Source organism: Manis pentadactyla, chromosome 2, assembly GCF_030020395.1.
Source record: "Manis pentadactyla isolate mManPen7 chromosome 2, mManPen7.hap1, whole genome shotgun sequence".
Lineage (NCBI taxonomy): Eukaryota > Metazoa > Chordata > Mammalia > Pholidota > Manidae > Manis > Manis pentadactyla.
In genome coordinates, this window is record NC_080020.1 from 173,966,092 (window position 1) to 173,992,065 (window position 25,974).

General features: G+C 48.6%; 3 protein-coding genes across 3 annotated transcripts; 2 read left to right on the top strand and 1 right to left on the bottom strand.

The window, feature by feature from the left end:
* The first annotated feature begins 11 nt into the window (after window positions 1-11).
* LOC130682571 (uncharacterized) lies at window positions 12-3,600 on the top strand. The gene is made up of 2 exons (XM_057497095.1): window positions 12-1,482; window positions 1,942-3,600. Exons 1-2 carry the CDS (start codon window positions 1,198-1,200, stop codon window positions 2,632-2,634), a joined length of 978 nt encoding a protein of 325 aa, XP_057353078.1. The 5' UTR covers window positions 12-1,197; the 3' UTR covers window positions 2,635-3,600.
* Window positions 3,601-5,054: 1,454 nt separating this feature from the next.
* Window positions 5,055-20,859, bottom strand: CCT7 (chaperonin containing TCP1 subunit 7). The gene is made up of 12 exons (XM_036930707.2): window positions 20,687-20,859; window positions 15,883-16,036; window positions 15,156-15,262; window positions 13,662-13,787; window positions 12,776-12,828; window positions 12,253-12,424; window positions 9,222-9,386; window positions 8,224-8,412; window positions 7,525-7,622; window positions 7,022-7,154; window positions 6,327-6,533; window positions 5,055-5,428 (listed from the first exon to the last, which is right to left on the bottom strand). Exons 1-12 carry the CDS (start codon window positions 20,690-20,692, stop codon window positions 5,207-5,209), a joined length of 1,632 nt encoding a protein of 543 aa, XP_036786602.2. The 5' UTR covers window positions 20,693-20,859; the 3' UTR covers window positions 5,055-5,206.
* Window positions 20,860-21,765: 906 nt separating this feature from the next.
* Window positions 21,766-25,775, top strand: PRADC1 (protease associated domain containing 1). Its single transcript, XM_036930711.2, has 5 exons — window positions 21,766-21,951; window positions 23,855-23,955; window positions 24,474-24,583; window positions 24,842-25,009; window positions 25,237-25,775. The coding sequence occupies exons 1-5, from the start codon at window positions 21,885-21,887 to the stop codon at window positions 25,355-25,357; spliced, it is 567 nt and encodes a 188-aa protein (XP_036786606.1). The 5' UTR covers window positions 21,766-21,884; the 3' UTR covers window positions 25,358-25,775.
* The last annotated feature ends 199 nt before the right edge of the window (window positions 25,776-25,974 follow it).

Genomic DNA, 25,974 nt, shown 5'->3' on the forward strand with positions numbered 1-25,974 from the left:
TCCAGAGCAAAACATTCATCCAGAACCTCTCCACAGGATATTGAGACTGCCCCTTCTAAAGGGGGAAATTGCCAGGTAGAGACACTTAGAGTTCTTACTGCTATAGGAAAGAGAAGACTCCTCCTCCCATCCAGCACATATCCCATGCCACCTGGTGACCCCCCGAGCTGGCTCAGCTCAAAGGTACGTGTTTCTGTACCTCCCGGCCACTCTGAGCTTCCACAGGAAACAGGTGCCAGCTCTGGGAGACTGCCATGGTGAGGAGCAGTTCTGTCCTCAAGGAGTGTCATCCTAATCCAGTGCTTGGGCAGGAATCTGATGGCCTTTGGGTCTCCAAGACTGTGGGAGGGAGTTATGGGGTTGCCCTCTGGGTTGGGGCCTGGAGGAGGCCAGGATGAGAGTGGTTTGCTTTGCTCCCTTGTCCAACCAGCTTGCTTGACGATGTGGCCTTGGTAGGGAGCGAAATTCATGTGGCCAAGAGCCAGGAAAAGCACCTTCACCACACTCACCCCTCTCCCCTGTCTCTGCTGGCTGAGGACTGTGTTGGGGGTCTTGTCCCTTGGGTGTGTTGCTGGGGTCTGAGCCAGAGCCACTTGGCCTAGAAACCACAGATGCAAATGGGGGATTTTCAGTAACTCTGACATGGTTCCCACAGGACCAGGTCCCAGCACCAAGGCTCCAAAGACTCAGGTCTCCCCAGTTCCTCCTCTCACGACTCTCACAATGGTGCAGAGGCCATGGGTCCTGCCAAACTTCATTTGAAAGATTCAACAACCATAACCTAGATCCACCTTAGGGCTTCCTTCTCTCCTGTACAGGACCAGATCTCTGCCCTAACCATTAGGCTGCTGGTCCTGGTAGGGACTGGGCATCTCTAGCTTCTCAGTACTTTCCAGGGACCCAACTTCCTGCCACAACCTGGCTTGGACATCGAGACCCAGCCCCGCAACAAGTCCTCTAGAGCTGGGGCCCCACAGGCTCAGCAGTGCCCCCAGCTGTGTCCCAGCTTTTCATAGTTGATGACTTTTGCTTCCGTGGCTTGTACTGGCCCTGGCCTTTGAAGACCCCAGAAAGCAAGGGTGTCATGGTGGCAACTCCCTGTCCAGTCCTGCATGAAGCCTTGGCTGTGTGGCATTCCCCACCCCAGAGCAACTTGCTCCACTGGCTCCCACCTCTCTGGCCCTGTCCCCAAGAGTCATGGGAAGGAGAAGCACAACTTTTCCCCAAACTCCAGGGGCCTGCAATGGAGGTGGAGGGCCACTCAAGACCTGGCCGCCCTGTGTGTGTCTGTCCTGCCTGCCAACTGCACTCTCTGTAGCCCCTGCTCCCCGCAACCCAGGACCAGAGGCACTGCCCTCTCTGTCTTCTGGACAAAGCACAAAGGGATGCCCTGCCAGGCCTGAGCTTGCCCTACTGAGGGACTTTCTGTGCCCCAGGAAGCCTCCAGCCCTGAGGGCAAGGCTACAGGCAGTTCCTCCCTGGGTGAGTGTCACTAGAGTGCCTGGCATCAGTCCTGGCAAAGGAGGTCAGGGTGCACAGGCAGGTAGCTACAGTGGGAGAAAGGTGGTGGTAAAGGACTAGTTGTATGGGTAAGGTCATTCATTCATTCATGAATGCAGCCGCGCTGAGCACCACCAGCCCAGGGGACACAAGAGGAAACAGGACCCCTTTGCTGGTGGGAAATTTGCCTCTCACAGGATTGGCTTTTGCCAAGAAACCCCCAGGTGCCCTGCTCTAAATTTTCCATCTAAGTATGTGAAGGATGTGTGGAGTGCATTCTGTACAGGCCCAAGGCCCTGCCAACAGGAACGCTGGGTGTCCCATTGCACACCTGGCCCCAGGGCTGACAGACGTGTGTGCACAGGCCTTCATGCATGGCCTGGGAAGCGGTGGGTTTGCAGGCACCCTGCCAGCAGCTCAATGCTATTTATTGCTTCTCAGGGGCATAAGCCTTGCCATGGAGTGAGGGGCTTTTATTTGCCGGGATACTTTATCCACTTTCCTGATAACCACACAGCTAGGGCTGAAGATGCGATATGGAGATGGCAGGCCTGGCCATCCCTGCAGTGCTGCACCCTTCACTCACCCAAAGGAGCCCTCCTCCACATCTCACACCCAGTAAGGTGCAAAGAAGAGTATGAGACCACAAACCAAGGCAGGCCTGCTCCCATAGGCGGTGGCCTCTTGTTGTCACTGCTGTCCCCCACCTGCTGTACAGCTGGGCCCCAGCACCCAGAGGCTTGGTTTACTTGGCTTGAGTACTTCATCAGGCTTTATTCAGACTGCCTCCCCACAGCACTGGCAGAGAACAAAGGAGGTGCTATGTACATCTGGATCCCCAGAGAGGGAGTGAGCTGCCCAGGACCACGGCTTTCTACTGGTCAGGAGAGACCACCTAAGGACCGAGGCAGCTCATGTTCTCTTACCCATGAGAGTGGAGTTTGGGCCAACCCCTCCCTCAGGAATTGCTTCAAAAAACAAAAAAAGCCGCCTCCTTCCCAAGGCTTGATGCTCCAAGGTTTGACTGCATCCCTTGCATTTGGGTCTTGTGTGTTCCCCTCATTCTGGCCTCTAGTTCTTTGGGTCACAGTTAGGGAGCTACCCAACCCCAAGCTCTCTAAGGCGCTAAGTTGAAGACTTTCCCAGACTATTGGTGCCAAAGATCCAATTCCTGTGGACTTGGGGTGAAAACAGGTGAGGGTATAGGGCCCAGGTACCCAGAGGAGTTAAACTCATGGCATCTGTCCCAGCCTGTTATTCCCTGACAAGTGTCACTTCCCTCCTCCAGGGGCCTGGCACTTCTCTTTATTCCTGGTGGCCTCACTTTCTCACCCAGCCTTGTCCCAGGCCTGCATTCCTGTATATATTGCTGTGTATTGTGTGTATGTATTTATTCCTGGACAAGTGTTTATCTGCAGCCCTTGCCTGAGGATATTTAGGATTGGGTGAAGATCAGAATACCAGGGCCAACTAAGGCAACCAGCTCCTATTCCTTCCCCAACCCCTTGGGAGCCTGGCCAGTCCCAAGGCCCCTGACAATCAGGCAGGCTCCCCACCATGAGTCCAAGCCTCACTCGCCTGCCACCACTAGCACGGCCCTAGGGAGGCTTGGCGTTGGGCTCTCCAGCCTCACCTCTGCCCTGGCAGGGGTCTTGCATTCAGGTGCAGAGGCCTGAGGTGACCTAGGCTTGCTTTGTGACTGGGGCCAGTAGGCTTGGTTCTAGTACCAGTGGTGGGGTCCTCCACAACTGGCCCCCAGACCCTGCCTTCCCCACACAGCCTGGCTGCAGTGGGCCTGAGCTGTGAGAGGGTAGCTTCCCCCACCTCATGCACATCAGGCAGAGTGGTGGAGAGCATTTTTTGATTTTGTTTCTGAAGTGGTGCCTGTACCTCCAGCCCCCAGGGGGCCTTCCCTGGCCCCACTTCTCTGCCCCCACCCAGGCATCACCATCCCAGCACTTTGCTCCACATCACCCTTAGATGCCCTTTGCCGAATGTACCTGAGCGTATGTATTTAAAAGGACTCACATGGGCATCAGAGAATTTATGACTTTGTATCCAATAAAAGATGGTGAAACTGGAATACTTGTGTCAGGGAAGTAAATGTAGGTGGCCACATCTGCTACTCTGTATCACCAAGCTTTTCTGTAGCTCGAGTGCACTGAGGTGGGCAGGAGGTGGGTGACCTGCACGGTGTCAGCATGGAAGTGAAGGATGAGGAAGACATGTCTCGGAGCTGCAGGCATCGATGGAGGCAGGCCCATGTGGGTTACTGGCTCTGCCCTAGCTCACTAACCCCCTTCAGTATCTGCATGTGGGCAGGAAGCCTGTGGTCTCATTTCTGACTCCCAGCCAGGTAAGGCCATCTTGAAGGGCAGCCCTCGCACAAGTAGAGCAGGAGCAGCAGGCCCTGCCGAGTCCCTCACTGGCTTGGTCACCTGCTTATGTGGCTGGCCAGCTGGTCAGGCTCAGGCCTTGGAGAGACGAACTTGCTCCCCACAATCTGGGCACCAACTTCCTCCTTATTTTACAAAATAGGGTTGATCCATGCTTTGATTACTCAAGTCTTAAAATACTTAAAGTCAGAAAAAAGATCAGGTATTCAGCCTTAAACAATGCACGGCCCTAGCATCAAACAAGTAAATGAGCATTTCCCCACAGATCTAAGCCAGCTAGTCTTACCTTCACTGGACAGGGAGAACAGCTGAGGCTCAGAACAGTTAGTTTACCCAAAGACCATCAAGTTACAAGGACCACCAGACTCCAAAGCCTGCACCTGTCCATCACCCAATTCTGCTTTGGGGTCTGTCCAACCAGGAGTGATCAGATGCAGATTTTTTAAAAATCACTTTCAGTTTCAGGCAGCAAAAGCTTTGATCGCTCAAGGTGACAGCTTTATTCATTTCTAGTTTCAACAATTATTAACCGTAGCTAACTGCAGGCCAGCTCTAGCATAAATGAGGCAGTTAGACCCTGCTGATACCCAGGCTATCTGTGCCAGTCAGTCCACACTTCCACTGTTCAGACAAGGAAAGGGACCCCAAGACTGAAATCAGGTTAGTGCTCCTTCAGCCACTTCCTTGGTGGACTTCCAGGAAGTCACTAGAGTTGAGAGGATGTGGCTTCTCTAAAACAGAGCCCTCAACCTCCAGATCTTGAGTAAGAGTGACCAAAAGAGTATGTGGGCAAAATGGGCACACAAGGTCATGTACCACATTTACTCAAATCCAGAGAAAGCCTGGGGGCAGTGCCCAGTTGGGCTAGGGCTGAGGAAGGTGATGTCAGAAGGGCAGCAACTCATCTACCAGCCACTTCTGGGACTAAGAAGCAACCAAAGCAAGACTTCTGGACAAGGGCCACTCAGATGGAGCAACCCACGTTCTACCTTACCAGCCATAGGCTGATGAGAACTCAGGATCCTCATCACAGGCTCCTGATAGGAGGGAAGATGGTTTTTTCTACCTACTGGGTGAGTACACACAACACTAAAGCCCTGAGCCACCATTAAGACAGGTATGAGTAAAATTCCCGGCCTAAATAATTTGCCAAGTGAATTCCAAGTCTTAAATTTTATTTAAATAACCTCCAGTAAGAACACACTGGGCCAATTACTACCCCTTCCTTGTGATACCAATTAACCAAGACAGAAAATAAGCACATCCTGCAGCCAGCCTGCCGGCCACCTGTGTGAGCAGTGGGATGCCTCTCAATGCAGGCGGCTTCGATCTCTGCCCCGGCCAGCAGCTGCGGGCACATCCACTGTCGAGCGAGGGTTCTTGATTGTTTCATCGACGGACACAATAAGGCATGCGGCCTCAGAGGCTGCGATCAGGGCATTGATCCGCACCATAGCTGGCTCCCACACAAAGGCCTCGAAGTTGTCAGCAATGTCCTCATTGTTGATGTCCACTCCGTACCACGTTCCCCCCTGAAAGCAGGGAGAGAAAGGTGATAGGGAACCATTCTCAATTTCTTCTTGCATGCCCTTCTGAAGACCTATTAGAGATCCCGACTTGGAACTGGCCAGCACCTCCCTGAGGAAGACAGCACCTGCCTGTGGCATCAAACCACGACGCTGGAAGCGGCCCTCTTCTCACTGCTGCCCTCGCTAACCACCCTCAGCCATTCTGGACATGATCACATAAGAGCTCTGAGCCCGCTTCCACGCAAGCTGCTGTTTCGAGATGGCCCAAGGACTCTGTTTATCAAGCAACAAATCTTAAGAGGAACACTTTCCAGTCCCTTATCTCATTTTATGTCACTGCTTCTGTCAGTCCCCATTTTACCGATGAGAAAACTGAGACACGGGCAGGGAAAGTGGTGGTGTAAGCCCAAACACAAGTCAGAAGCAAGCCACTCATTTAGTGCTCCTGTCACAGTACTGAGCCCTTAACACGTATCTCTAGCCAAGTATTTGCTAAATAGCAAATGAACAAATTAAGTTCTCAGAGAGGTAACAACTTGGAAGTGGTAAAGCCAAGGAGGGATGGTGCCTCAGCAGGGTTCTGGAGTGCTTTACTGCCACACTGGGAAAGCTGGTACTGTGGTCAGTGTGTGCTGCCAGGCAGGAGGCCACAGGGATCCCTCGGTTCCTCCCACTGCACCATGAGGAGTGACCACACTCTTGGGAGAAGCACTGAAGAAATCCTGGAACCTCCTGTCTTGGCACTGTGGCTTCCCCTCTGCTCTGAGGAAGCAGTTTAGTACGGGGTTTGGTTCCAGCCCCGTCATGGGCCAAGCAGGTAGAGCTTGCATAAACACGGCATGCACTCAGAACCTAGCCCCGTCCACCCAATTCCTAGACCCCGATGAGAATAAGGACCCACCTGGGCATGCCGAGCCCGCAACTTGTTGAGGATGTTTGTGGCATCAAAGCCAGCATTATCACATAGCTGGCGTGGGATAATTTCCAAGGCCTTGGCATATGCCCCAATCAACAGCTGCTGTTTTCCTGGAATGGTCCTTGAGTAATCCCGCAGGTACTTGGAGAGCTCCATCTCGATGGCCCCACCACCAGCTACTACTGAGTCATTCTGCAAAGACCAGACCCACCGCTCAATGTAAGGGGGCCCCTGGTCCAAGCTCCAGCCATGGCCAAGTTGGGCCACTCAGTCAATAGGCTTTCCAGCCCAGAGAGTGGCTCCTCATTCCATCCCCCATCCCAAGCCCCAGGAAGCCCTGACATGGCTCTTGTCTGGCATATCCCAACTTTAATCTGGTGAACCTTTTGGTTTCTGACCATCTTCAAGGTCACATATAGCTCGAGGGCACTGGCAATATCCCTGGGATGGCTGACTACTCCAGATGCAGAATTTGCTCATAAGAACCAGTCTTAGCCTTTAAGACAGCACGACCTATTTCAGGAGGCTGAGGTTCTATGATTTGTGAAGCCAACCAGGGCCCACACACCACTCAGGGAAGAACAGGGCATATAGGGAAGGAATCACCACACAAATCCAGGGTCTCATCAGCTTGGGCAGTAGAGGGGCTATGAAAGGCAGAAGTCCCAAGTCCCAAGTACCTTGATGGCCCTCCTGACAATCATGATGGCATCATGCAGGGACCGCTCTGTCTCCTCCATGAACTGCTGAGCACCACCCCGGAGGATGATAGTGCAAGTCTTCGCCTTGGGGCAGCCAGTGAAGAAATTGTACCTACACCCAGTCAAAACAAACATGTGAACTCCTTTCTGCTGCCAACCTGCTATATTCTGACCTCACCAAGTCCTCCCAACGCTCAGCAGTTGCTCTTCTGTTCCTCATGAAGATTCTCTAATCCTACCCTTAGAGACATGTTGTTGGGAAGGTCTGGGGCTGTACCACTGGGGCATAACACATTGTGGACTTCTGCTGGACTCTAGATCCAACTTGACACTCTTCCCTACTGAAATACTCTATATCTGAGCTCCTTGTACCCCCCAAAATGAGACCTCCACAAGGGGTAGCATATGCTGTATACCACACTGATGACAGCAGCAGGCCAGCCCCAGGCAGGTCTCATAAGCTCCTCAAATTGGCAGCTCACCTCTCGCCTCCAATCTGGGTCTCTTCAAAGTCCTGGCAGTGACCCAGCACATCTGCTGACAGAGCATTCACACTGGTCTGGATGGAGCCTCCACAGGCCTGAGGAGCAGAAGGCGGCAAGAGGGTCAGCAGTGAAGGCTCAGAAAGGCCAGAAGACAGCTTCCCACCACCCACTTTCAAATCCAGTTCCCATGCTGGACTCTGCCTCAGTGTCTCTGAGCCCTCTGCACTGAGTAATCCACTCTCATCTGTGACCTCCAGGCAACCCCTACCCCCTCTGGGAGGGGAGAAAACAAAGCAGAGATAAAACACATGCAGGGCAAACAGGCCTAGTTAAAAGGAGACAGGGACCCAATGCTTTGCTCTGACACCCCCTCCCCCAACTAGGGTCTTAGGAACAATGGTTTAGACCTGAAGTGGATCTGGTAAGATGCTCTATTAGAGAGGGAAGAAACCTGGCTGGAAGTGTCATTACTTGGGTTTATCCAGTTCATCACCGCACTACTGCTAGGTTCCTGCACAAATCAGATTTTCTGACTAGTTCTGGATAGACTAACTTTTGTACAGAGCTCACATACACTGGGATTGGTGTGCTTCACAACAAAGGTGACGCAGGCAGGCCTAGATCGCACTCCAGTACCTCAGGGCTAACCTTCCAGGGCCACGAAGGCCAAGCGGCCGTCTGTTCAGGTTTGCTTACCATCATCGTCCTCTTCAGATCCTCCTCCAGCACGCGGCCAGCACAGAACATGTCCCTGTCAGCAAAGTACTGGGTCGCCACATCCCCAATGGGGAGTTTGGACAAGATAACTTTGGCTCCGGAGTGATAGATCTTCTCTAACTTGTCATAGAGAATGTTCCACTCTGCATCAACAATTGCCTGATAATCCTGAAAAGACCCCAAGAAGGATCAGGATGCTCTGGGGTGAAGGTTAGCGTATGTAGTGGGCTAAAATATACCACTCCCCCAAATACACTGATTTCTTTGGGAACTAACGGGTAAACACAATAGCCTCTCCTCAGTCCAAGTAAACAAGGACACAAGACAATTTAGGAACCACCTAAAACTTTCAAACACAAAAACATCAAGTAGCCCCACAACTGCGAGCTCCTCCAGAGCTGGAATTGCCACGGTGTAAGAAACAGTTTGGCCTGGCTGAATTCTTGTCTCCTCTTGAGGCACTGCACCCATGGAGCTCCCACTGACAAGACCCCTTCCCCCGAAGGCCCTTCTGCGTCAGGGCCACATTTCTCAAGAGCACTTCGGAGCTGGGTGCTACCTCCAGAGATGGCCTTGGTAATGATGGGCACTCCTGCCCCTGCAGCCTGGGAGCCCGTCTAGAAAGGGAGGAGCCCACCTCTGCCAGGGAAGAGGAACCCAAATCCTGGGCTTGCTGCAAAGCCAGAGAGTCTGGGGCAACCCTGGCCTAGGGCCAGAGGAGAACCTCTCAGCAGGCCTGCCCGACTCAAGCCTCCTCAGGCCCAGAGGGCCAGGTTCCTCAGAGAGTATAGAGTGAGAAAAAAAGAAAGCCTTCTATTTCGACATCAATGTTTAAGATTTAAGAGTACAGGAGGAGAAAGAGGCCAATGAGGAGCCTGAGAAATAGAGCTGGAACCAAGATAGCCAGAAAGACCCAAGACTATGGCCCAGAAAGCCGCCCACTTCTTCCACACCACCACCAGTTAAGAGGGGCCTACCTCAACTGTGTGGACTCTGATTTCAGCATTGTCTTTCTCAGCTTTCAGCTCAAGCTCCACATTTAAAAGGGCAATCAGTGGATTATTGTATTTTTTGGGCTGCATTTCAAACCCAGCATAAGAGAAAGTCTTCTTGAATGCGACACCAGCTACTAGCTGGGACTCCTGTATAGAAAAACAAACAGTTCAGCATCAGTACTGGCACGAGATGAGATCAAGTTAGTGTGCTAGACTAATGCACAGCCATTCCCAGGAACCTGAGAGTTAACTATGTTACTGGTATAACAAAGTCTTTCTGTTATCATAAAAGTTGGGAAAAATACAGACATATTTTGGTTGTCTCTTCGGTATTGCAGAGACCAGCATGGTAAAGGCCTGTTTGGGCTGTCCTGTAAGACTGGCCTCTGAAGCGGATGCCAAGGGATAACACCAGAGGTACCTAGGTATCAGTGCCAGGAAAGGAGCCAGGTGTTTAGGAATAGGGCACAAGCCATCCAATGCCTCCCTCTTCAATCTCAAAGCTGCAGTCTCCTCCCTACCTGCACACACCTACACATACTCCTCCCACCTGCACCACTCGTATACACGCATATTCTGGCATGTGTACTATAGCCTAGATGTTTCCTCTTCCCAGGCTATGAAACCAAACGATCATAAGGGTCAAAATTCCCTGCACAGATCCCAAGCTAACACTGTGGCTTCCCACATCTCAGTCCCTCCAAACATGAACTTCTACCACGTGTTCCCTAACAGAGCTCCCTGGGGGTTGGACTTAGTAGTAGGGCATAACAGAAAGCACGATGCACTTGGTACTAACTTTGGCACTATTGGAAGACTTAGGATCCAATCTCAAATCTCTTTCTTACTTAACAATCAGGTTTGTAAGAAAGAGTATATATTCAGTTGGAAGACCTCTATGGTCTCTGCTAGTACTGATCTACAGTCCCATTCTGTAATACGGTAGCCTACTGGTGAACAGATTCCCTGCATCTTTCAAATCCACAGCCTCCTAAAAGGGGTGATGCCTGAGCTGAATCAAGATGGATAAGCATAAATTAGTCAAACAGAAAAAGAAAGAGTGATATTCCATAGAGGGAGAGTCCAGGAATGAAAAGCCGCCTGCAGCTGCTGGAACACAGAGGGAGGGGACCAGCTTAGGAGAACCTTATACGCTCTTCTAAGGCCTGGCTCTCATCCTGTAGGCAATGTGAGACCCTAAAAGGCTTTAAACACAGGGTAGTAAATTGGGGCACTTCACCTTGCAACAGAAAATAGATTTAGGGGTCTAAGACTCCAGGAAGGCAGGAGGGTGACCACTGCCAGAATGGTCTTGGGAATAAGTAAGAGACAGACTGAAGAAATAAAAAGTGAATGTGTAGGTAAATGAGACATCAGTGACCAGCAGGTAGTGGGGAGTTGTAAAGATCTTCAAGGATGACCCTAGATTTCTGGTTTGAGTGGTTGAATAAATGGTGGTGATACCAGCTATGTCAAGGATACAGAAAACACATCAGGTTTGGAGAACAACATAATGAATTCAATAGTAATTACATACAAGAATGTGAGGTTCAAGGGAGGGGTAAGGGCTGAAAATACAGATCAGGGAGTTCTCAGTTAATTCTGAGAATAAGTAAATAATTACTACCACCATTTATTGAATTCTCTGTGTCAGGTTTTATGTTAAGGGTTTTACAGGCATTTAAGGAATGTGGAAACTTAAGGACAGTCTGAGGAAAACATAAGTGTGGCTTGGAGCCCTGGCTTTCTCACCAGGTGAGATGATTAGTTCTGAATCCCGGGGGAGGAGATGCCACTAATCACAAGGGTTTATGGCAGCAGGAAGACCCAAGAGAAAGTGGAGTATTGCTACCAAAGTAGTGTGTAAAGTCTTTACACAATCAGCAAGCCATCATGGGCTGAAAATTAAGTAGCAATGGAGGCCAGGTGGGGGAACGGCTCAGACGACCTCCAGATTCCTCACAGGCTTATTACATAAAGAGTACGACAGCCCACTGACATGTACCACGATAGGAAGATGAGGCAGGCACACTGGGAATACAACCTGGAAAGGTAAAGTCACAGAACAAAAACTAACAGTCAGGCTTGAAATAGTATTTGAAGCAGGTCTTGCCCTGTCCCAATCACTTCGGGCTGAGGTCACTAGGGAAAACAAATGTACAAGTAAGAGTTTCTTATGCTGTGTAATATGGTACACACCAGCCACATGTTGTTATTTAAATTTCATTAAATGAAAATTAAACATAAAATTCAGTTTCTCGTTGCACTAACTGCATTTCAAGCGCTAAGTAGCTACCCCTGGCTAGTAGCTACCACACAGGACAGTGCAGCTATGTAGCAGTCTCACCATCACAGAAAGTTCTCCAAGGCAGCACTGAGTGAAGAGCTACATGTGCTAACATGGAACAAATTCTGAAATACGTTTCAAATAGACAAAAGCCAGTTATAGACTGTAGAAGTGAACACTTGTGTTTAAGAAAGCAGTATTTACTCATGTGCTTATAGATACACACAGTAATTGTGGAAGAAAACACACACAACAGGGTTATATCTGCATAGGAGCAGTGTAGGGGACTTTTATTTTTAACTTTAGGCCCTTTTATACAGTTTGAAATATGTGTCATCTATTCAAAATAAATGAATAGAAGAAGGGAGAGCTTGGCCTTTCACCTGGAGAAGAATGGACTAAAGTACTTCTCAGATTTAGTAACTGACAGAGTCACAGATAATTTACTATAGCTAGCCCTATCCGCTCCCACATTAACACTGAGATTCTGAATATCAGCCAGTTTAATCTTCCACTCTGCTGACAAGTAAATATAGGTCGACAGAGATAACAAAATGGATGTATAGTCACAGCCTATAAGCCAGCACGGGGAATACAGTCCAAGTCTGACCTCTAGTCCAACACATGTTCCCTCTTCATCTGTAACGTGTGCTCTCTACCAACACCAAGCTGCTGAAGAGCCACTGTGAATGTAGGAGCCTCTCAGGGAGGCCTCAGCAGGCTTACCTCTAGGGCTCCACCTTGCACCTTCTTAATACCAATCATTTTAAGTTGCAGTAAATCATCGAGCATTATCACGGCATCCACCACCATCTTAGCAAAGAAGGCTTTCTGCTGGGAGATCAGCTTGGAACTCAGAGCGGTCATGGCACACTTCTCCAACAGCTTCCTCTGCTCCCTGGGACACAAAGGGGACACATGCATCAGCCCTTGAAAGCCCCTGTTGTCTTATTCTATTGTAAAGTGGAGGTGGTTTCCATTCTAGCTTCTAAACTCAGCCTTTACCAATTTCATCTTCTTGTTATCTTTAGGGCAGGTATCAGTGACAGAAGGGACCACAGTCAAAGATCTCATGTGTGACAGCTTTTAAACTAGTCTACAGCCTCTTTTATGCTGCCTGGGCTGGGGCACAGCCAAGGGTCTAGCAAGAGCCAAACAGCTGCAGGCACATGTAGGGGCTGCAACATGCTTCTGCAACCAATTTGGCCACAGAAAGTCAAGGTTCCAACAATGCTCACTGTCAACTTACTTTTTATCTTCTTTCTTCACAGTCACAGCAATCTCTTTGATCTTGTTAACTGCCTGACAAGAACAGAAGCTGAGTGAGTCTCTCATGCTAAAGACTAACTGGAGACATGATCTCAATCTCTTTTGCTAGTCCCTCATCTGCTGACTCCCAAATCTTAAGCACTTCTGTTCTACAGCTGAAACATTTCTAAGTCTTGTAGCTTTCCAGAAAAATATAAATCTCTATAGTTTGGAAAACTCCTGAAGTTTTAGAAATGTAGAATAGGTATACTTCTGAAGAAACATCAGGGTACTTTCAGGATTTAGCTCTGGATAGGCAGATAACACACTAAAACAAATGAGTGGAAACAAGCTACGACACTGGAGTGGTCCCAACCTTCTGGCTTGTGAAAAACACCCACGGCAACTTCTAGCATTTTATGTATTAATTAGAAATGTTATACAATGTATGATATACACACTTCTTTGTTAAACTCGTTATCTTTTCAACAGCACTTCTCATGTATGATCTCATTTAATGTCACTACCCTGAAACGGAGATGATAAAGGGAGAAAGTAAAGCCTAGAGGAAATGATTTACCCAAGGTCACAAAATGAAGGTCAAAGTCAAAGGTCTCACGATGTGTCATAAAGTACTTGATAAAAACAAAAATAGCTTTCACTGAGAGCCTACATTATGGTCTGTTAAGAAACCTGAGACTTAATGAGTTGGAGTAATATATCTAGTCAAATAGCTACTGAATGGTAGAACTGGAGATTCCTGGGAGGAGTATTCAGAAAATGTCCAAGGAATCCTGTTCCCAGTCTCTCCACACCACAATAAAGATATTGTAAGAGAAATATGAAGGTGCCCAGGTACCAGGCCAAGTTAGCCAGGACTCTCATACCAACTGGGTGGCAGTGCGGAAAGCTCGGATGATGATCTGTGGGTGCAAACCTTCCTCCACATAGGGTTTCACCTGCTTCAGAAACTCTGCAGCCAGCAGGGTCACTGAGGTGGTGCCATCACCAACCTGGAAGAGGATGACAGGAAATTCACATCATCTCATGTTCAGGGATAAAGCCCCCCCAAACTCCATATTTAGGCAATCTGCCCTTTTAAATTGGGGGCTTTTTAAATGGGTATAAAACCTCTTCCTGAAAGCACAGGTAATCACAAGTCGAAGGAAGGTGATAGTGGTTGGGTATATATATACCATCAAATGGTCCTGGGCTACAAAAATATCCCCAGTGAGGTCTATTCTCGAGAGAATTGATTTGGATAATTAAATTTCCTCAGGACATGAAAACATGTATGTGAAGTAACCAAGAACTTATTATATACAAGGCAAGATGATGAATAAGACAATCCCAGTCATGCTTCCAATACAATGCTTACATGCCACAAATAACCACGGTAGCAAGAGGCACGAGATGAATATTCTTTAAGAAGTGTAAAGTGCTACAGGAGTTTAAAGAAAGATGGTTCCCAGCCAAACCCCACTATAACAAACCTCCCAGGACTAGCCAGTCCTTTATATTTTAAACACTATTTGGATTAAGTGGATCACTAGTCTGCCAATCTAACATGGCTATTTTCTATAATGGGATCTAAACCCTATTTTGAATAAAGGAAAAAAGAATAAGAGCTTTTAAGAAAACTGGCTAAACTCTGATTCAAAAAGAAATTTATTTTGAATTTGAAATATCAACTCATTTGTGTCCATAGTATAATGTAAGGGATTCTCAAGGGGGAAGAAAGGGTTACCGTGGTGAAGGGTTTAAGTTGCCAAACTCCTGGCCAAAAAGGTATTAGTCCCTTGTTGAAGACATTAACAGGGTAAATCTAAACTTTTCTCACTTTAATTTTATATATGCCATACTTGTTTTATAAGCTAATAAAACTTTTTCATGTAACTTTAGGACCTATCTGTAATTACATCCAAAATGCAAACCTGTCTCTCTCCACAGGTATTATCAGACTCCAGCATTATAAATGTTTTTTTTAAAAAGGCAGACTGGTTATGCGGCTGAATTATACTCTTAATAATTGTTAAAATGGTAAATTTTATGTTATATACATTTTACCCCCATAAAAGAAAAAAAAAGGTGAACTGGAAGTCCTAGAGTTTCCAGCCCCATCTTAAAAGGTGACCAACAGGTGAAAGCAAGCTTCAATTATTTACCTGGCAACTCATATGAATGACAGCACATGGCCTGAGCCTAAGATCTCAGTTACATGCAGTGAAAAAATAGGAATTTTAAGAGTATTAATTCTATCTAAATATCTTTATGAGCATATCTTACTATTAAAATTGAAATTAGAGATGTAAAATAAAAAATGCTTTCAAAGGAGTAAGCAGGCACGTGTTTCAACCTCCACCTGAGCACATGCTTCCTACCTCAGCATCCTGGGATTTGGCAATGTCCACCAAAGTCTTTGCTGCAGGATGGACAACATCAAGGAGTTTCAGTATTGTGGCCCCATCATTAGAAATTGTTGCTTTGCCTTAAAAGGAACAAACACAAATAAAAATTTAAAACTCCTTTCGTAAAATTCTGTCTTCTTGTTGGCTTTGGAGGCCAGGTACGCTTTATTGGGATAGGGCAGAGGGGAGGTAGGCATGAACTGATCTTTTTATAGAGTTGGCTTTGTACCCAAAGGACCACTTCAAATCACAGGCTTCTGAAGACCATGGGCTCCTGATTTCCTCTGAACAACATTTAGCACACCCCAAGTGGATATTGAAAAAAAATTTAATGGGAATGAGTAACTATTTAGGTTTCTACTGCTTGATACCCTAGTATCTCATGTCAATTAATCCACTGAAATATATGAGGGGATTTTCTCTGTCTTGGAAAGAGGATACAACATTAAGTGACCACAGACAACTACAGATGATTAATTCTTGTCTCTAGGCTGCCATCTCTTATGAGGCAACAGGCTCCTGAGCCCAGCTTCAACCACAGGGCTCAACATTCAGGACAATGTATGAAATGGAACCACTTCATAACGAGCAATCCCTCAGAGATCTTAAAAGCAGTGGGATTTCTGATGCCAACCTCTGCTAGCCCCCAACACTCCCCAGGAGCCTTCTCTCCTACACACTGGGGAACCTGCAGGCTTACCTCGGCCATCCACAATGAGTTTGTCCATGCCACGGGGGCCCAGAGTAGTTCTTACTGCCTCAGCAATGACCTGGCAGGCACTGATGTTACTTACAAGCTGGGGGATGCCTTGCGAGCTATCGGTCCCCTCTTTCAACAGGATAACTGGTGTGGGCTAGAGAAGAAAGAAGAGCAAGTGATTGCTTGTAATAATCATCTACTATAATGAAATTCAAGGAGGGACTGGGAAAGAAAAATGCTCCCATCTCCCTCATAACAGAAGTATCTGGAGGCTTTTTAAGCCACATTTCCCCACCATCCACTACATCTATTCCTTAACCAGCCTCTGCCTTCAGAGACACTGCAAAGACCATGCAAACTCTGCAGGTTTGCTCGGAATTGGTTTGAGAAGCACTGAATCAGTCCAAAAAAACAAGTCAAACATGTGTTTTCCAGCACCCGGCTGAATGAGCACAGCCTTTTCAACTCCTGACACCAGTTCCTGTGTTGAGGAACTAGGTCACAGCAGAGGAGGAAGCAGTAGGCCATGCTGTGTTCACCCTCCAGCAAAACACCCACTTACCTGTGTTACAACTTAATCCTAAAACAAGCAGACGGGGCCCTGAGCAAAACACAAGTGCCTACAGCTTCCGATATTGTCCGAGAAGCGCACAGGCAGGCAGCTTTACCAATTATGTAGGGAAGTAGCCAGGGAGACAAATGGCACTTTGACTTGCCTCACAAAAGGACCACACATTTAATTCATACAGCAATGTTTCCCTCTTTCATGTTGGCTCCATAAAGCTTTCTTGTGCCTCATCTCCAATCAGATACCCCAATGAAGTGTTCTTCTGTTTTGTGTTGGCCTCCGGTAGAGTCACAGTCCCTATAGAAGCTTCATTTGCAGACCTGCTTCACAAACGCTGGGGAGCAAGCATACTTGCTTTTTTTAAAGGACCTGCTTAGATGTCTTTGCTCTAGTGACCATTAGCACAAATTCTTAGGCTTAGAAAACCAGAGTCCTTTCTGCATCCAAGCCCGTGCCTCAGAGAGGAGCTCATGAACCAGACCCGGTCTCCCCAACGTCTATGACTAAGTCTGTGTGTGAAACAGAATACAGAAAGGGTAAATACTGTTTCAAAACTTGGGTTATGTGTGTGAGATTAGGCTATGATTTAATGTTTGTTTCTTACTTTGGATTGACTGCAATATGAAGTTTGGAAGCCACTGCCCACGTTAACCCCTCGGGGTACTTCAGGTGTCTGAGCAGGGAAGGCACAGGAAATCAGAGGGCTCTCTTGGCAAAACAATAAGGAGTCAAGAATTCACACACCAGTAGTCTAGCAACCCACGAGGCTGACTCCATTTTACCTGGGCAATTCCTTACAAAGTGCAACTCCTCTGGCCAGTGCAGCTGGAGGATGGTGAGGAAGCACAAGACTGGACGAAGGCTGAAGAGGCTGGCAGGAATCAGACCACACACTCACTTGCAGGCCAAGGTAAGGAGTTTAGATTTTATTCCTACAAAGAAGGGAAACCCTGCAAACTCCTTTTAGCAAAGGAAAGGCATGGTGTGATTTATATAAAAAATAAAATAAATAAAAAGCCCTACTGAAAACTGGTTGAGAGGCAAGATATAAAACGTAAATGCATGAAAAGGACCTAGAAAGATTCCCAGCAAACTCTAATGAGTAAGAGAGTAATAGTAAACAAGGTTTTGACACTGTCTTGTACATTTTGTTTTAACTTTTCTCTAAAGAATATGTCACACATTACTCATTTTAAAAAAAGGAATTCCTGTCAGATAACCCCTTAACTCTGGGGTTAGGCAAGACCTGAAGGGAAAATTCCTTCCTTTTCATGGTAGCGTCCCAGGTCTGGTGGCAAGAAATCGCTTCTCTATACTCCCAGCATTCTTCTGGACCCATGCATCTTCTGTAAGGAAGGGCATGTCCCCCCAAAAGCCCCGCCTTCTCCCAGTCCTGTAGCATCATTCTGCATGGCAGCCTCCAGTATGCGGTGGTCCACCCTACCCTGAGGGACTCTTAACACATAAATCAAAATCCAACTTGTCTCAATTCCTTCCTCTTGTCGTCAACAAACTCTTTCACCTCTCCAACAAGCTGATTTACCAATGCTTTTGTAGACTTTTTCTCGCCTCCATCTCCAAATTGTACTACCACCTATAAAAGCCACCCTGGCACTTCCTACCAAAACCACTTTATCACCAGGCCAGCAATTCCTCAGAGCCCCAATTCTTCCAAGTAGTTTTCTCAACAGCAGCTAACAGAGGCATCCTGAACAGGGAATTCCATAACTCTGCTTCCTTTTGCACACAACTTTTATATTGCCATCCATTTTAAAGTATGAGCTTCCCAAAGGTAAGGACTGTAGTAATCTCAATTTATAGAGTGCTTAGATATGAACAATATACAGCAGTTTTGGTGCTGAAAATTCAACTGTTACATAGACACGAAAGTGCTTGATATAAGCTATGAAATAAGATAGAGTGCTATTGGTAGAGGGCTTGGTATTTTTGGAAAAGCATTGGTAGTATGATGACACTAAAGCCACTGAGAATTCTTAAGTACAAGGCAAGGAGAGCTTGGAAGCAGCTGACCATATAGTCCCCAACTTCTCTATGCTTGTAGGCCCTACAGAAATGGCGGGCTGGGTAGAAGTGAGATCCTATGGGGTACAGAAAGATGGCAGAGCTGGACTGAGCCAAGCCAGCTCAAGCAGGATGGGTCCTCTTCTATTAATTCCCCAGGAGCAGGCACTGCTATGTAAAGTTTCTGTCCCCAGGCCACTTTTCAACCTCACTCATTTTTCACTCCAGTAAAGAAACAATAGCAGAACCCAGTAATGTGCCAAAGGTATCACAGTGCTTTGCAATTTCAGCTTCATGATCTTTCTCTTAATCCTCCTTAAAAATTTTTATTAAGCATTACTAAGCTTGGTGTTCTATAAAACAACAGGTGTTTATATGTCAAGGAATATAGTACTCAACAACCTAAAGGCAAAGACATACTTTTTGTACAAGCTGTACCAAAGTCATAGGGCTGAGGCTTCAAGGGACCTTTTCACCTCCCTTCTGAACACAGAAGGCTTCTAGAATATCAGGGACCAATTTAATGACAGCGAGGGTTCTTGATAGTAGTTTCACATGCCAAAAGGGGAGATACGGACAATACAGCAGGGAAACAGAGTAGGAGTCATTTCAGGAAAAACCCAAGTGTGGTGGTCTAGAGACTGCTGGTGAAGGGCCTTATCACCGGACAAAGTTCGGTTCTGATCCCTAGTTTTATGAATGCCAACCAAAATTGGTAGCCCTGAGAGCAAGATGGATTACGAGGAAAGGAAGCAAGCAACCACCTAGCAGAATAGCTAACATTTGCCAAGTGTTTACTGCATGCTAGGAACTTCTTATGTACTAGTTCATTGAATCCCCTTTAACAGAATGAGGGCCAGAAATTTAATATCATGCTCAAGTCACACACCTAGTAAGTGACAGAGCTGAGTTACAAACCTAGGCATTCAGTTTGGCTCCAGAGCCCTTACTCTCAACTGCTCTACTATGCCGTCTGTGCACAGAGATGATGATTCAGGTAATACTGACGGTGGATTGATAAAGGGCAGTACTGGAGATCTGAAGAGAGAGTACAGACAGATAAATGCCAGGTTTCTTCTATCTTAGGTACAGCTGGATTCACAAGGTATCTGGTAGTGGAATGAACACCTCACAGGGGTTGGTTTGATATCTACAAGGACAGGGAGAAGCTGTAGGAAGCTGGAAAAGAGCAGAGAATTGAATCCTATTGATAGACCAAACTGAATGAGTGAAACTGCCAAGTGCACAGGGAGCAGTATTATCTTAGTCAGGGTTTTGCCTCCAACACCTTAAAAGGTGGTCCTGTTCAACAGCAACTCAAGAGATACCATCCAGGTTTGGGACCCTTCAAGCGTTATCTGCAGCTTGGAGATGTAGGAAAAGGATGCCAAGTCGGATGGGGGGAAGGCTATAGGGATCCTCCAAGTTTTACCAACCGCACCCACTCCCACCAGTCTAATCTAAGAAAAGGAGACCCGGCGTTAGATGGCCAACTAGAAAAGCCTGGTCTAAGGTCAAACGCGGAGGGGCAGACAAGGGCATACTCAGAGCCCAGCTGTTCCCAGCTCTGATACAGTGCCCCGTCTGCTCGGTCCATTCTCCTGGCTGAGGAGTTGCATTGCCAACAGGCAACTGTGCGTGGTACACTGAATAGGCACTAAATAGGCGCTTACTCAATGAATGAATTAAAGTATGAGCTGAGTCTGTTTCCATTTATGCACCAGCAGGCAGGCTAAGACAGCGAGCAACCACAATCGAGACCGTGGGCTCGTTAGGTCCCCATTCTGCCGCTGCGCGTGCTAGCCAGCACACATCTTTACACCCCGCATTTTTTAGGGCAGGCAGGTTTTCCAAGTCTGGCCGCCGACCACGTGTGCGCGCTCAATTCGCACTTAACACAGGTCACAAATGTGGGGGATTCCAAAAACCGGGTCCCCTAGGTCCCGAAGCACCCTGGGACTTGTAGTTCCCAGCCGCCCAGACCAAAACCTCCCCTCGAGCCCACACAGCCTTTGCCTACGGGCCCTGCTAAGTGCCCGGGACGAGCCAGGCCCCGGCAGGCCGGGGTCGCCTGTAGACGGGGAATCCGGGAAGGAGAGGGTCAGCAGGCAGCGGAGGGCTCTACCGGGCCGATCTGGGCCGGGTGACGCCAGCCACGGGCCAGATGGCAGCAGGAGGCAGCGGATGGCCACGGATGCGCAAGACGCCACTCACCATCATTTTGGAAGCTTATTCAATGGCCCGCTGCTCTTCTTTTCACCGTGTCCGGACCGCCCAGCAACCCCACAATGCTCCGCGCCAGAGAAATCACCAGAAACTTCGCAGAGCAGTTGGACCCAGAGAGGAAGAGGACCGCCTACTTCCGCCACTCTATGGTTGGCTACCACAGAGTCGAGGTGGCTAGAAGGGCCAGGGACTGGGCCTCTGAGGGTGCTCTTGCGAGAATCGTTGATCGTAGGGTCGCTGGATTTCGGTCCAGCTGTTTCTCTTTGAGCATGTGGGATTCTTGCTTGGCTCGCGTCACCCACTAACCCTAATTCCATTCCTCCTTTCCTCCTATCCGCCTCCCCCAGCCCCAGATGCCAGACCAAGGAATGCAATAAACGTAAACATTTATTGAACGCTGACGGTAGGAGAGACTTGTTAAGTAAGCACTTGGTCAGAGATCTCAGTCCCTACCACGCTATCGCAGTGGTACTGTTATCATGCCCATTTTACAGATGAGGGAACTGAGGCTGAGAGGTTAGGAAAATGTCCAAAGTCAGAGTTGCACAGTACATGGCAGAGAAGCAGGCACCTGGTCCGAACTCCTATTTTTTAGCTCTGCATAGGCCAGAGAATCCTCGAGGGCGTCTACAGACAGAGAGCTCGCAAGCCCAGTGGAACTGGGCAGAAGACTAGCAGAGCGAGCGTCGCAGGAGTCCACCTGGGCGCTTGATGAATGCCTTCCCAAGGTGGGAGTGGGTAGAAGAAAGCCCAGGTGGAAGAAGGCAAATAATCGTTCTGGCAGGTTGCCACGCGGAGAATCCGGCTGCGACGCAAGTGCTGAGGGCCAGGACTTTCGGCGGCTGAAGACAGCTCCGCCGGAGAAACCACCTCCTGCTCGCCATTCTTCTCAGGCCGCCCACCAGCCCCAGAACGGGGCGGCAGTTTCTGTTAAGTGCATAGACCAGTCAACCCGCGGCACCACTTCTCTTGACCAATAGGAAGTGGGCTAAGGCGCAAAGGCGGAAACTGTGGCTACATGAGCAGGCATCAGAGCCAATCAATCCTGGGCCTCGTTCCCGACCGCCAACCAGCAGCGAGAACGGGTCTGGGGGCGGGAGGCCGGAGCAGCTGTCAGGCTGAAGTCTGGAGAGCAACGCGCGCCACCGCAGCTGTAAGAAGCGCGTAGCCGGGCCGGGCCCTGGAGATGGTCCCCGGCGCCGCGGGCTGGTGTTGTCTCGTGCTCTGGCTTCCCGCGTGCGTCGTGGCTCACGGTGAGCGACAACGGGCTGGGCTGCGCTGGGGCGGGGTGGGCTGGCCAGCCTGCTCGCGTCTCGGGTCGGGAGCCACGGGTCACCTTGGGGACCCCGGGAGTTCGGGTCTAGGCAAGTCCCAAGAGGGGCGACTGGAGTGGTTTGGGTGCTGGTCCGTCTCCAGGGACTGGAGCTGGGCGCGGCCTGAGGCTGGGCTGAATCCTTAGCTACCCACGTCGAAGGAAGACTCCCCCTACTCCCAACCACCACCGACCCAAACGGCTGAGTGGGAGACCAGGAGGAACAAGGGACAGCTAGAGATATGTAGATGAGCTGTCACATATACAGGAGCACATGCTCCTCCTACACGTGGACTCACACGCACAAGTACATACGTACCCACACAGCCTGTTTGCATCTACAGGAGCACATAAACGTATACACCCATACACATACATGAACGTATGTATACTCACACTGAATTTACACAGATCAGCAGAATCAAAGGCCAGGCAAAGACGTGTGTGGGAAGGAGGAGTTTAATGATAACCCAAGGCCGCTTCCTTGGAGTGTATCTGTATCTGATGGGAATACTCCCAGGATGAAAGGTTGTATAGCCCAATGCCAAACCAATGGAATTCTACCTGGTGGCTGTGATTTGAGTAGACAAGGGAAGCTAAAGCTACAATTAGTTTTAGCCTGGGCACACTAATGGCTTGGTGGCTTGTTGATTGATTAATGGGCCTGTGTCAGCAGCTTCCACCCTTTCACATTCCTCAGTTTCTCTGAGCTAAGGAAACCAAGGACTCAAGTTCAGGTAAAACCTTAAAGTTTGCTGCTGAAGAGTAGTTTCCACACCCCAGAAAAATCTGGTTATTCTGGCAATGCTCTTCCTCAAGGCAATGGAGTTGAAGATAGTTGTTCACTCATCAACATTAGAGCACCCACATTTCCTGACCACTATGTTAGGTAATGTGGATACAGCATTAAGTGAAGCGACAAACTTAGGGCCCTTGCCCTAGTGCAGGAGACAGACACTAAAAAATACTGGATACTGTATAACTGAAAGTTATATTCAAAGTGTCAATGGAGAAGAAAATTTTGAGTGGGCATAAAGGGAGGGCAGTCATAGGGCAGAAGGTTTCTCTAAGTGACATTTAAGCTATGACCTAACGGATGGGCAGGAGTGAACCAGGTAAAGAGGTAGAGGTGGTCTGGGTGAGAGTAGGAAGCCTCCCCAGGAGGAGGAAACTGCTTGCAAAAAGGCTCAAAGAAACTGAAAGGAGGCCTGTGTAACTTGAACATAGGAAGGAGATGAGGTTGTAGTAGCAGCCAAGGGCCAGATGAAGCAGGGCTTTGCAGGTGGTAGGGAAGAGGTTCTTTTTTACTTTAAGTGCAAAAGGAAGTTGTTGAAGGTTACTGAAGCCAGAGGAGTGGTGACATGATCACATTTGCTTTGAGATGTTTTAAGAAGATCCCTGACAGCTGTTTGGGGAAAGTACCCTAGGGGACAAAAATGGAGGCAGACTAATTAGGAAGCTGGGTCAGGACAAAAAATAACAGTAGTTGGACTATGGGGGTGGCAGTGGAACCAGAGTCAACTTTTCATTTTTAGTGAGAGTTATTTTGTACCCAGGCTACCATTATCTCCACCTTGACTACAGAGGAAAGGATTAACCATCTGAGATAACACTAGAGCTCTCAATCTTCCTGGCTCACCTGGATAGCTGCAGCTATGTTTCTGGGTTACTAACTCTGTCTGCATCAACTCCATCCTCTCCAGGGCAGAGAGCTCCTCCACCTGGCTGAAGCTGGGTCCCGGGTCCCAGAGTATAGCAGCTCAGTTGAAAACACAGCATCCATGATCTGAACCTTAACCAACTTGTTCCCTGAAGTCTTCTCACCTGAACTCTTTGTCTTTCAGGCTTACGCATCCATGATTATTTGTACTTCCAAGTACTGAGTCCTGGGGACATTAGATACATCTTCACAGCCACACCTGCCAAGGACTTTGGTGGTATCTTTGTAAGTTCAGGGAGGCCCCCCGTCTCTGATTCTGTCTCCACCTTCCCCCAGCTAAGCTGAGGTCATTGTCTTATTCCTTCAACCTGAGTGTTGGGGCAGGGAAGGGAGAGAATCCGGCGCTGCCCTCCAGGGGCTGCAATGCAGGAACGAAGGGCTTCTGGCTACTCCCGTGGGTATAATACAGACCTGGGCACCATGGAAGGATAAGCTATCTGCTTTAGGGACACAAAACAGTGAAAAACCAAGGGTTCTGCTAGCTCTACCTCTGCACTGTGTGACTTAAGGCAAGTTACTTCCCCGCTCTGGGTACATATCAACTCCCATACCTATCTCATGAAAAGGCAGGATGGAGGACTAGATAAGCCTTCGTGAGAATTAAGTAAAAATGCTCAAGTGCCCAGCACACAGAAAGCACTCCACATTTCCTGCTCACTTTGTGAGGAGCTGACAGGATGGGATTGTCAGCCCTATCCTAAAGCCAGTGTCTCCTCACTCTGACCTGCCTAAATGTCTTTCAGCACACAAGGTATGAGCAGATTCACCTTGTCCCTGCAGAACCTTCAGAGGCCTGCGGGGAACTCAGCAACGGTTTCTTCATCCAGGACCAGATCGCTCTGGTGGAGAGGGGGTAAGGAGCAGCAGGCACAGCAACAAGGGGAGGGAGACACAGATAGACTCAGGTCGGTGTTAGTGCTTTGAAATAACTGAATAATTCACCTTTTTAAAGGTCTTTAAGAAATGTCTTAAGATTATCCATGCCTTTGGCCATTTACTTATGAGCCCTTATAAGTTCTCCATGACGCTTCTTTCATCCTCCCAGGGTGATAAGTCTAGTACAGGGGTAGCGAGGAACCTACCTTTTCATTGGTCTCATCACCTCTTCCAGGGGCTGCTCCTTCCTCTCCAAGACCCGAGTGGTACAGGAGCATGGCGGGCGGGCAGTGATCATCTCGGACAATGCAGTTGACAATGACAGCTTCTACGTGGAGATGATCCAGGACAGTACCCAGCGCACTGCTGACATCCCTGCTCTCTTCCTGCTCGGCCGAGACGGGTAAGGGCTCCTTGTCTCTGACTGTTATCAGCACCAGGCTGGGTGCCATTAACTTGGGGAGGTCAAGGGCAATCACCAATCCCTTCCCACAGCCTTGTCCTGGGGGTGCCCCAGTTGGAGGGCCAAAGAAGTCCTCAGGCTCTGGAACTCCCAGAATGATGGGGACAATGGGGTGTGATAGGATGCTGGGAAAGTGACTGTTGCCACCTCTCTTCATGCCCTCCCAGCTACATGATCCGCCGCTCCCTGGAACAGCATGGGCTGCCATGGGCCATCATTTCCATCCCAGTCAATGTCACCAGCATCCCCACCTTTGAGCTGCTGCAACCGCCTTGGACCTTCTGGTAGAAGAGTTTGGTCCCACATTCCAGCCATAAGCAACTCTGGGCTTGGAGGGGGAATCCAGGAATTCTGCTGTTTAGGTTTAAGGATAGCATTTGGGGACAGGTAGAAGAAAAAGGCCTGGGCCTTGGTTTTGCTAAAGAAAACCACACCACTGGCCTTCCCTTCCTCAGGGCCCCCAAAGGTGTCTCATGCTAGGGGGCACAGGCAATAGCCAGTCTCCAGGGCTTCTTGGTTAGAATCTGGAACAAAAGGGGCTAAAGGTGGCCATCTGTGATCTGTCACACCCCATCTGGCTCCAGCCTTCCTCACCCACGGTCTCCTCAGTGCCCTTCACAGCACTTGGTGAAGTGGTCTAAGGAGCTGGTGTTTGAGGACTTAATAAACCCTCACTGACTTTTTAGCAATAAAGCCTCTCATCAGGGTTGCAACTGTGTCCTAGAAAAAAAGCACATGGGGGTGGGTAGGGCCTTCAAACTCACATGTCTGTCTAATGCCCTTGTTCTGAGGGGAAGATATTGAAGTTCAGAGTGGATAAATGACTTGCCCAAGGCCCTTTTGGGTCAGTGCTCAGACTGTTAATCTTGGATCCCAACACAGCCTCCTGCTCAAGCACTCAGGGA